The sequence below is a fragment of the Alternaria hordeiaustralica genome, assembly GCF_023758085.1.
Source record: "Alternaria hordeiaustralica strain BMP 2776 chromosome Unknown scaffold_32, whole genome shotgun sequence".
Taxonomy (NCBI): domain Eukaryota; kingdom Fungi; phylum Ascomycota; class Dothideomycetes; order Pleosporales; family Pleosporaceae; genus Alternaria; species Alternaria hordeiaustralica.
Window position 1 is genome coordinate 173873 of NW_026056804.1, and position 11676 is coordinate 185548.

At 49.8% G+C, this 11676-nt stretch overlaps 4 protein-coding genes across 4 annotated transcripts; all 4 read right to left on the reverse strand.

Annotated features, from left to right (window-relative positions):
- Positions 1–3399: 3399 nt before the first annotated feature.
- On the reverse strand, positions 3400–4353 carry J4E84_009789 (uncharacterized protein; the record flags this gene model as incomplete). Its single annotated transcript, XM_049392349.1, has 1 exon — positions 3400–4353. One exon carries the CDS (start codon positions 4351–4353, stop codon positions 3400–3402), a length of 954 nt encoding a protein of 317 aa, XP_049239932.1.
- A 702-nt stretch (positions 4354–5055) lies between these two features.
- Positions 5056–7000, reverse strand: SED2 (Tripeptidyl-peptidase sed2; the record flags this gene model as incomplete). Its single annotated transcript, XM_049392350.1, has 4 exons — positions 5056–5414; positions 5472–5691; positions 5750–6861; positions 6910–7000. The coding sequence occupies 4 exons, from the start codon at positions 6998–7000 to the stop codon at positions 5056–5058; spliced, it is 1782 nt and encodes a 593-aa protein (XP_049239933.1).
- A 930-nt stretch (positions 7001–7930) lies between these two features.
- Positions 7931–9032, reverse strand: J4E84_009791 (uncharacterized protein; the record flags this gene model as incomplete). The annotated part of the gene is made up of 2 exons (XM_049392351.1): positions 7931–8250; positions 8303–9032. 2 exons carry the CDS (start codon positions 9030–9032, stop codon positions 7931–7933), a joined length of 1050 nt encoding a protein of 349 aa, XP_049239934.1.
- A 676-nt stretch (positions 9033–9708) lies between these two features.
- Positions 9709–10530, reverse strand: J4E84_009792 (uncharacterized protein; the record flags this gene model as incomplete). The annotated part of the gene is made up of 1 exon (XM_049392352.1): positions 9709–10530. The coding sequence occupies one exon, from the start codon at positions 10528–10530 to the stop codon at positions 9709–9711; it is 822 nt and encodes a 273-aa protein (XP_049239935.1).
- Positions 10531–11676: the final 1146 nt, after the last annotated feature.

Consider the following 11676-nt stretch of genomic DNA (forward strand, 5'->3'; position numbering starts at 1 on the left):
CTTGCGTTCTGTACACACAATTCGTCATTTCCGACCATCGTGCGATGGCTTCGAGAACCGGGAATTCCTCATTCACAGTAGTAGACCCACACCAGATTGATACCTGGCGTGCAAGCAACAGCTCTTGGATACTGCAGACATGTCAAAACGGAGCCCAAGCCAAGCTCAGTTTTGGAGAAAATTCTGCAATACTTACATCCACATACGGCTAAACCAAGGTCGTAGGAGAAACGTAGCCAATGCATGAAAGGAATTCCTTGACACCAATGGAGACAGATATACATCATACTCCAAAACCTCTTGATCAGCCGGCATGGCTGGGCTATCTTTAGAATCTGCCCAGTGCGCATGTATCGTTTTCAGAAACTCCAGCGCCAGCCCATCAGTCGCCTCTGCGTCACCCAACCACACGATTACACATTCTGCTTCGGTGTAGATCTCATCCATCATGCGGACTTGTGACGTGCGTTCCGACACGTTGGACTGGTCGATGCACACGGCGTCGACCCAAAGCGGTGTTTGGATTGCTCTGTGACGGTATTCGAGTAGCGCGGAATGCAAGTTGGGTGTCACTACGAAAGGTTGCGAGTTGCAATTTATCTGGATGGGAGAATGATTTTCACCCCAGCAGTATGAAAGAGCGTTGTAAGTGGTTGTAGTTGTGTCCAGACATGTTTCCGATAGTTTGCATCGTAGCGGGGCGCGTGGGTCATCTGACTCGATGGTGAGCAGGCGAATGGTACGTCCCGTGAGCTCATGTGGATAGATAAGCGAACTTGCCATAGCTAGATGTCCGCTTGTGTCGTGCGAAAAGAATTATTGTTTAGTAGTATAAGAAAGAGAACACGATGTACGATTGTGGCAGAGAGGCATAGGCCGGGCAATATAGTTGACTGCGCCTCCCTAACTCAGCCATGAAACCTGGTGCCTAAGGCGAGGCTGCTCCAACGGCAGAATAGGTGGCAGGCTGAGCGCCTAATATACAGACGCACGTTGGTTGTCATTCCGGTAAGCTCTTCGACAGAGACGTGGCTAAGAGCTGCAATTGCTGTTTCGAGAGGAAAGAGAGCAATAACGTCTCTAATGTTTCTAATGTTTTAACATAATTTTATTACTAAGACACTAGTCTTTAAGTAAGTTTTTTTTTATAATTTTACTTTAGTATTCTATTATTTTTACTAACTTATATTTATTTACTTTAGCTTAAAGTACTTTTTATAACTAGCTATAATTATAGTACTAATTTTACTTTTTTTTTTTTACGCACGTATAAGCTATACTTTTTTAGTATTACTAAAAGTACTAGTAATATACTTTATAAGTAGCTTATTTAAAGTATTAATTTTTAGCTAAATAAAGTTAATATTATTATAATTTTTATTTATATACTATTAATAAGTTTACTTTATTATTACTTTACTTATTTTATATAAACTAATTTTTTTAAATATTATAATAGCTAGCTTAATAGCTTTACTTTTTTTTAAGTTTTTAATAAGTTTTTTAACTTTTTAAATTATTTTTTATACTTTTAGTAATTAAAAGTTTAGTAAATATTTTATTACTAGTAGCTTAAATAGTTAGTTATAGCTAAAAACTAAGCTATTATAGTATTTTATTATTATATTAGTAAAAAATTTAAATAAACTTAGTATAATATAACTTAAAATAAGTAGTAATAGTACTTTATATACTTAAACTTTAACTATAGTTTTACTATTTTATTATAAAGTTATTTTAAAAACTTATTACTATACTATAAATATATATAAAAATATACTAGCTTAGAATTAGTTATTAGTAAATTATAGTTATTATATACTTAACTACTTAAAGTACTATTAAAGTTATTATAATTAGATTATTATAAGATAAGTATATAAATAAGAAGAGTAATTACGTTAAAGTATTTAGGCAGCGATAGTGGAGAGATCGCTAACGCTAATCCAAATCCACACTAGCACAGTTCTGGCCAGCGTCGAATCACTAAGATGCATGTGTTCATTGTAGCAACTCCAGGGCTCACACCAGTATATCTTCCAGACATCTTTACTGCGTCTACCAACGAGGAAACCAATGCGCTTGCAATTCAGATTGGAATATAAACTCGTTTCCGCCTAGTAATTGAATTAGGCCTTTAGTAAAGGCCTGCCGTTATGACTAACAAGCACAGGACCACCATAAAGGGTCGCAAGATGAACAGACGTATATACAAGCGTGCTCAGATAGCCCGGTTCTTTTCCCAATGAACTGAGCAGAACCGACCTCGCATCAACACCCCAAAACGCGTATACCATCCGCACATTGTAGGACAAATACATTTACACCCGGCTCCATGGTATCACCCGCCACAACGCTTGCGAATTCATATACTTTCCCCATGACAGTACCTTTTGTACCACATAGTGAGTTCCACCAAAACGGCTATAGGAATTGGTACCTCGATACGTACCTATCAGCCTCGAGACAATCTTACTTGGGCACATGAAAGGGTATACGCACCAAATGCTGGTGGTGGTGTATGGTATCACCGTTTCGTGCTGGAATGATGTACAACGCAAATTCAGGGGTTTTGTGCAATGTGGTGATGAGGGGTGTAGGGTACATAAAGGCGTGACTGGGCTTTAGATTTGGATGTTCCTTTCCTCTTGCTTACCTGCAAACATACCGATCCCAAGATATCATAATCAAACCTGTAACAACACGACTTTAAAAACACCTAACACCAATCAACGATATGCGTTTCACAACCATCGTCCTCCCCGCCCTCGCCGGCTTCGCATTCGCAGCGGAAACGTAAGTAACCTCGACGTACATACACGACACGCAACACCGCCCATATCCTACCTCGTAGTCTTCATAACCTGTAAAGGTACTAACACTCCACCCTCAGCAACCCCGCCGCCTCCGCGTCATCGGCGGTTTCATCCGCCATATCGTCCATCGTATCCTCCATGTCATCCGAGGCCACAAAGACGGAAGCGAAGACTACCGCTACTGAAGCGAAGTCGACTGACGCGACATCAACGGGCGCGGCTGTTGCTATCGGCGCCGGCGAGGCCGGTGGTGTTGTAGTCGCGGCTTTGGGGATTGTTGCTTTGATGTTGTAGGCCATTCCAACCTTGTGCAACGGAAGAGTAGGGATGAGAGGAATGAGAAGGGATTGTGATGTCAGATGAAGTGAGCAGCGTGAGTGTACAACAGCAGAAACACGAGAGATATGGGAAAGAAGTTTGAATTAAACAATCATTGATTCATAACCGATGTCTAAGCACCGTGTGCAGATATCTTACAAAACCGTTCCTGTTCCAGTCCATGCATATGCTATCCATGCCTTTATCACTTGTGATCATGCCTTGATCTGCCATTACTCCTCCTCATTCATACCCTCTCCTCCACTTATAAGATAGCAATCCTCCTAACCTGCATCACCTGCGCCCTAGGAACAGCCACCTTGAGCGCACCGTCCTTGAAGCTAGCGCTCACATTCGCGACATCGATGCGTTCAGGGAACCTGAAGGTGCGCTCGAAGGATCCGTGGACGCGTTCTTGTTGCTGAGGCTGCTCTTGGGTTTGTTGTTGGGGTTGCTGGACCGGTACCTCGGGTTGTGGCTGGGTTACCACAGCGGTCTCGGTGTTCTTAGACTCATCAACTGCCTTTTCCTTGCCCTTGGGCTCGCGGGGCTCGGTGGGAGATGATGGTCGAGAGGATGGGAAGTCAGCGGCGAGGTCTTCGAAGTCGTCCTCGACGGTGGGCTGGTATGACTTATGCGATGAGGTGTCGCTGTCGGGTGTAGCGGCGCGGGTAGTAGGTGCCTCCGTCTCAGTGGTGGTCTCGACTTCTGGCTCCGACTGCGTAGCGGTGGGCTGCTCAATGCTAGCGGCAGGTATGGGCTGGGCTTCGATCTGAGGTAGCTGTGGCTGAGCTTGCGACTTCTCCGACTGCCACTGGGTGTTACCAGCAATCTTCAATGTGTGTTCGTCGATGACCTCAACGTTGATGTTGTCCTGTTCGAAGCCCTGGATGTCTCCATCAACCTGCCATCCCTGCTCGACCTGGTGGACCTGGAAGTCAGCTCGAAGTGCGCGCTTGCGCTGTAGCTGTCGCTGGCGGTAAGCTTCGCGTAGTGCCTCTCGGTGGGCTTCGATCTGAGCCTTGCGCTGTGCCTCGCGTTGTGCTTCGCGGTCGATCTCGCTCAGGAGCTCATCGACCTGGCTGAAGAAGTTGTTGTAGGGCGAGTATTGTGGGCGGCGAGGCTGAGGTCGAGAGACGCGGTAGCCGTGCGCGGGTCGTGATACCGGGGCGCAGAAGCCGAAGGGGTTGCACTGCTGTGCCTCGTAGGCGGGTGCCATGCGTGGAGTGAGGATGAACGCCATTGCTGGTGTACTTGGTAGAAGCGAGGCTTGTTGGTCGATGGGGAGAATAGAGTAGTAGAGTACTGAAGCTCAAGAGTAGCTGTAGATCGTAGATCTGTAGATGTGTTTGTCTTTCGAATTGATGATGGGCTCTTGGAGAGCAGGAAGACATGGATTTATAGTCATTATGGAGGCGTCGCAGGCAGCAGCCGATTGCGTGCGCGGTGATGAGCAATGCAGATTCCGTAAGACGAGGACGATACTGGAAGAATGTAGACGATGCACGACGATTGGTGATGCTTCGAGGTTTGTCAGGAAGACGCGTGAAGCTTCGCGATGTTTCTCGAAGCTTCTACGTCATCCGGCGGCTGAGATGGCTCGTGCTCCGCTTATGTAACCACATCCGCCCTCTCCAGCTTTACGCGTGCAGCATGCCTCTACGAGAACACCGATACGATGAACGAACGGTCGTGCAGATCTGAAGATGTGTCATATAATAGCAACGGAACTGGGGTCAGATGAGACCCTGCATAGAAGACTTTGCCGATGTCCTTCATCATGACAGGGCGAGGAGCTCATATTACCAGTCCATCACTCCGGTCTCCAAGATTGGTCAATGCAGTTGTTCTTCAATGCTTCAATTAGATTATGTCCAATTCTATATCTATCGAGATCCTTTAGAACATCCCATCCGCTCATCTAAGCCTTATACCTAGCGGGCATAGCAGCCTTAAGCAGCTTGGGGAAGTTCGGTGTGCCAAGACCAGAAACCGGGTCCCATCCCGCAGTAGCGTTCCAGCTAGCATACGGGATAACCGGGCTGCCATTGGGCTTGCCGTTGAAGCGGGCATGGCCATCGCATCCAGTGCTACCACCGAGAACGATGTCGTTAAGCGCATCGGGGTTGGAGTACAGCAGGGGGTTCAAGAAACCCAGAGCGGGCTTTTTGGCTCGCAGGCGGGCGTCGTTGAGGAGAGCGACGATGCCGCCGAATGCGGGGGCCGAGCAGGAGGTTCCTTGGTAGCCCTTGAGAGAGCCTTTGTCGTAGACGCGGTAACCTGGAGATGTGTGTTAGTAATTTTCTTGCATATAGTTCGGAAAAGAGTTTTGCTTACCGAAACCCTGGGCAGAAACGTCAGGGAATCCACGTCCGTGACGGTTGAAGTAGGGCTTGTTCTTCTGGCCGAGCTGGTGGAAGTATGCCTTTACAGCATCGTCCTGGTACGAGGGACGCTTCCAGTAGTCGGAGAAGCCACCGGAGGAGAAGAAAGTAGCAGTCTCGTTGAGATAGCGAGTAGAACCAACAGAGGTGACGAAGGGGCATGCAGCGGGATACTAGAGAGGTACGAAGTCAGTATATGTCTTACATGCACTCCGTACAGTCAGAACTTACCTGGGGCTGGAACTTGGTCGTGTTCTTGCCGTCGTTGGAAAGGCAGGCAGAGCCGGTACCAGAGTCGCCGGAGGAGAAGATAACGGACACACCGCGGCTACCGAGTTGAGCAAAGAGGTTGCAGACGCTGAGGGCGTACGACTTGGGCACGCTCTGCTCGTTCTCGCCGTAGGAGGTGGAGATGACCTGGGGAAGGTCCTTCTGCTTAAGCTTGAGCACGCTCTGGAGGAACTCGAGGTAGGGCTCGTTGGCGCTGTCGGCCTCGTCGGGCTGATCGAGATCAGCCACCCATGGGCCACGGCCGCCGGTGCTGTACTCGGTGACGGGCAGAGGCTGGGCAAGACCGAGCATGTACTGCAAGTCCAGGTTGGCCTCGCCACTGTCGTCGCTGGAGTTCTGGTCGTTCAGACCACCGTTGAACTGGACGACGGAGAAGTTCTGGCCAACGGCCTCGGGAAGGATGTTCTTCTCGAAGAGGGCGAGGTCGCTGTAGCGAGCGTACTCCTCGAGGTAGGATGCGAAAGCTGCCTTGCTGCCACTCTTGGGGTCGGGGGTGTAGTCGATCTTGTAGAGCTGCTTCAGGCACTGGGGGGTGATGGATGCATCACAGTTGACAGTGATGTTGGGGGAAGAAGCGAGCTGGATACCGAAGATCTCACGCTCAGTCTCGTGGTTCGCGCGGATAGCAGCGAAGCGAGTAGTCGGCTGAACGAGGTTGATGTGATCGGCAATCTCGTCAGGCACGGAGTACTCAAGGGTGCGGAGAACCTTGCGGGGTGTGCTCTCCTCGCTAACGAACCAAGAGAACTTCGTTCCGAGGAGCTCGTTGGCAACACCGACGGTAGTCCTGAAGGTCACCCAGTCGGCATCGGTCTCGAACTTCTCGATGCCGGCAGACTTGAGCCACGAAGAGACGGACGAAACGGTCTCCTCGCTGGGCATAAGCATGCGCTTCATTTCCTCGTGCGACTCGTAGTGCTGGCCGTACTTTGGGTTTGAGGGCGTAGAGATGTCCATGACGGTCTGCTCGAAACCCGCGGTATCGCCTTGCGTGAGCGCGATCTGGAGCTTGAGCGTGTGCGCATCAGATGCTGGGCCTTGAAGCTTCCATCCTGTTGATCGTTAGCACAGATCCAAACTTGTTACGGCATACAACCTACCCTCTGGAACTTCGAAGAGCTTCTCAAATGGCTCGGCGAAAGCCCTCACAGCCAACAGCGAGCCAACGATGAATGAAAGCACAGGAGCCATCTTTGCCACAACCGGTTTCCTTGAGCGAAGGTAGTCCGAAGCGAATGCGGATGAAGAGACAACGAACAGCGGACTGCATTGTAGTTTTATACCGCACCCACGGTCGACTCCAGTCCCTGCATGATAGTCGAGTTATTACCGACCTACCCCATGGAGTTTAGATTGCGATTGTCGCTCATGTCGTGGTGCGCATACGCGATGCGTTGAATGGAACCGACAGTGTCCAAGCAAGGGGCTAAGAAAGACAAGCCTCGGACTGGGGCTCTTGACAAGGCTTGTGTGCCGGATAACCTCCTTCTTGTTTTGGCCGTGGCGTTGCGATAACATGACCGATGACCCCACATGGGTGGTTGTGACAGGTTGTGACGTGTGGATCTTGTTCTGTGCGCGCTCGTTAGCACCGGGCTAGGGCCGCCCACTTGGGTTGGCGTTATAACCGGACCACTGCCTCGGCCACAGTTCATGCAAGGCACATACGAGCACCTTCCGGTAACAATGTAGTATTGGTCTCTAGAGCATGTCACCTGCATTCGAGATCTTCCTAGATCGTTTGGTAATTGCGAGCAATCTGGGTTTCTATGATTTTCGCCGCCACCAGCATCCTGGAAGGAACCGTAGCTGAGATCGTCGCAAATCAGAGAAGTCGCAAGTATAATATGCTGAGATCGTCGCACATATCGGGCGGATAAACACCAGACTAATATTGCGAACGGCCCGCCTATGAGGACCGAACTCCCTGGGACATATATCAAGATATCAGTCGTTGCCTTTCATTGACTCCATCGTTACTTCCAGAGACTTGCCATTCTAAAGGCTCCAGCACATTGTACCGATGTGTATGCTGCCGATAAGCCACATGTGTGAGAAATAACTTCGTCCCCAAAGCTCCGCGAGACGCGTAGCATCCTCGTACCTGATTCTCAGTGTCCTCTACTCATAGCTCAGCTCGTGATTGTTCCAGCAGAGCTCGAAGCCGTTTGCGCGGAACCACTCGATACGAGTGGCTTCGAGTTCGAGTATAGCCTCTACTTGCTCCTGAGAGTAGTCAAGAAGGACCCTCTCGAGTGCTGCCACAGTGATCTCACGGTAGGGATATCCGCATGAACGTCTTTGCCCACCGATAGTTCGCCTCAGTGTCTCTCGCAGTCTATCTGGCATGTGTTCATTCGGCTTGGGGTTCATTGTCAGTTTATAATGCAGATATGACAACTTCTTGTTGATAAGCTCATATCGCCGATGTTCGATCTCATCTACCGCTAGTTAGAACACTACATGTGTTTCAGAGCAACATCGTCAACTTACCTGACAAAGATTGGGGCATGGGAAGTCCCAAGGTGCGTAGTTTGCTCTCGTTGCAGTAAAAGGTCATTATCTCAACAAGGAGAGCGACACAATCTTTGCTCCCGAAGAGACAGAAAACCCAAAGCAGCAGTATCGACTCGCGGCAGTATTCACCCTCCATTTTATCACCATAGATTTTGTTCATCCACACCGCAGTGAAGAATTCCACCGCACTAGCGCAGTCGTAATAGTCGACGAGGATTCCCAGCTTCGCCATTAGTTCGAGGCTCACAGACTTCGGGATCTGAGGGCTGCGTAGGTGTAGCATGTTCATGAAGAGGAGGAATGCTTCCTCCTCCCAATCATCTGCTGTGATATGGTAACGACCGTCGGCCTGCTTGCATCCCTCACTCCAGGTACCAGGTGAGAGCGCTGCTTTGAAGACCGGTGACGCCAGTTCGAGATGGCGTGACGAGACAAGATAAAGGACACATCCCTCAGGAACATTAAGGATTACCCAATCCGACTCCTTCGTGACGAATGCCCTCGCAGGCGACTGGTGAACTTCAATATCGTCCGAGATCGACATCTTTGTGTCCCATTCTTTCATGCTGAAAGGGAGTTGATCAAGTATGTCAAGGTTGTCGAACGGTGAATCATCCCACCAAGCGAAGTATTCACCATCACCCGGTGATCGTAAGATTATGACTGTATCCGCGTCTGGGTCGATCTCATGTACAACTGGAGCCATACTCGGATGTTGTGGGCGAATTAAGTTGAGTGGTTGTGATTTGATGTTAAGCAGGAAGATCCGGTCGTATGACCCTGCAAGCCATTGTGCATACGATCAGTGAGGTCGCCCAGTGTTTTAACACTTCTTTCGATGAAACGCAAATGCACTGACAATTGCAAATAGTTAGTAACGGGTGAATGGAAAATGTAGTAGTGCTGGGAATCTACAGCCCACCGAGACGCTTCAACACACATCGAGGATGCATTGTCGCTTTCGTCAATGCCAATCTTGCTCTACACGTGGTCGTAATAACGCTAGGTAGAACATGCGCTTTCGCGAAGTAGAGGTTACTCGCTCAAGAAGCATACCGATCGCGTAAGATAGGTTCGAGGCGCGTAAGGAGAGGCGAGGTTTACAACCCCATGATGACACAGACGCCGCTGAGAGCGCTCAATTTAGTCATCGCAGGTTAATGCGCGTAGGGCCGTGTACCCAGGCCCATAAAGCAACGTGGTTGTCGGAGCGATGATGTTGGTGTTGGAGGCTGCGTGGTGTTTTGGAGCTCGAACATTTGAAGCGCGATTCGATTAAGTGGGGTCATATCCGAAAAGCACTAGCGTGAAGCGCGTCCCCGATTTCGCCGCTGTGTGAGCAGCCCATTTGCTCCTGTCTTCCTTGACACTCCCCACGCTGTTCACATCACCGTGCACGCCATTGCTACGACGAGCTGGGCTACAGCTAGACCAGCGCCTATGGCTCCTATCCTCGTCGCCCCTCGTCCATGCGGCGCCGTGTATCGTCTATTCAGTCTTTGGCCCATTTGATACGTAAGCGCGTCGCGTTCTTTCTCCAGCTGTTCCAACCTGAGCGACATGTAGCTTTGCGAGGTTTGCAGTGTATTTGCTGAAGAAAATCCTGCACTTGAGGCTTCGTAGCCGTCGTCGGGTGAAGGTGTTTGGGCATCACTTCTGACTTCCTGCTGACGACGCTCGGTCTCCAATCGCCGCTCGATAAGTTGCGCGCTCGCCAGAATCGTTTTATCATCTCGTGCAAGATTCTTGTCCCATACCATCCGGATGTCGCGGAGGTTTACTTTCGTACGCTCCATGTCTTCGTCCACGGACCGCATGTTCGCATTCATCTCGATGATGGCATCTTCAAGCTCGTGCAACTCGTCTCTCCGGGAATTATGAGCCATCTTGGCTAATCTTCCACGCGCATCGTCAATCTTGGCTTGTAATGTCTCGAACGATTCTTTCAGATCCTCAAACAAGACTTGACCGGCCCGCGTCTCATGGATGAGCTGATTCTCATCTACCAACTCTCGCTGGAACGCCAGTGTTAGCCTCCTGCTTTTTCCCACGATGTGTTGAAGTATTTTTCCTGCATCTATCTCTACAGCTGATAGCCTGACTAGTTTACCGCCGTGCTGTATAACATCCTGGACTTTCTCGCGGAGTTCCTCGTGTCGCAGTTCGGCTCTTACGAGCTCATCTTTGGTAGCTCTATCCCACATGGTAGTTGCCACGACCACTCCGGAAAATGCTTCTTCTCCGCACATGCTCTTAAAGGCACTCAGCGCACGCACCGCGGAGCCTTGTAAGCGATTGTTTGTGATGCAATGAAGGTAAACGATTCCGCTGAGTTTGATCCTTCTTTCGTAAGCGGCTGCTAACCAGTATGCCAGTTCCTGTAGTGTCTCTCCATCGGATCGCCGACTATCGTTGAAGCCGGGCGTGTCTATCAGATGAACCGTTTTTCCGAGTACGCTAGTGGTGTGTATCGATACCTGGCTTGTACCTGTTCAATGGTATCAACAATCATTTAGGCTTCAGGGCTGTCGAGAAGCCTACAAGATGCTAGTTCATGTCCGGAAAGGCGTTCTAGAGAATTGGTACAATGTTCGATGAAGGTAGACTTGCCAGCACCAGTCATGCCCATGACTGCGACGAAAAGGTCATCGGGGCTGCCAGGCCAAGTCAGTTTTGCGATTGTATAACCGGAGTCTACCTACTCAACTGGCTTCGAGCCTTCAAGATTCACGGTTTCCATTGTGGAACGATGGGTGACTTTACCAAGTCGCAAATCAAAGTGTACGGTTGGGTCGGGATATTGTCCAGTGATCACGTTGCTATAGCCTTGTTACGCCGCAGCAGCTCTCGATGCGGCTAAATGCAATCCTGCAGCAAGGTTGTACAGCCCACCTGCCCGCCGCATGGGAACCGCCAATCAGCAACGTACACGTCAAAGCTACCGCAATTGCTGTGCCGCAGGCAATCCTCAAGTACGCCTCTGCGCCTAGGTACGGTCCGTGCGCGATTCCGCCTGCAGGCCGCATGACAGCGTCAGCTAAGGTCAGCATCCCAGCTAGAGTGTGCAGCACTGTAGCCTGCCCGTCTTGGCAGCTTTGGATGCGCTTGCATCTACTGTCATCGCATTGCCTCATTGCAACGCGACCTCCTACTACGAGAACCGCATCAGTGTAATGTGCGCAGTATGAGCGCTCTCGACATCTCGCCGACCAGAAGGGGAAGTCATGATGCGCTGGAGCCGATCCGCTCACATGGAAGCTCGTCCAACACATTTCCTCCTACAGCTCTTACAGTTACGCGGTTCAACCAGAATGCGCCGTCTTCTCGGTATGAGCTGAGCATCTGTCCAG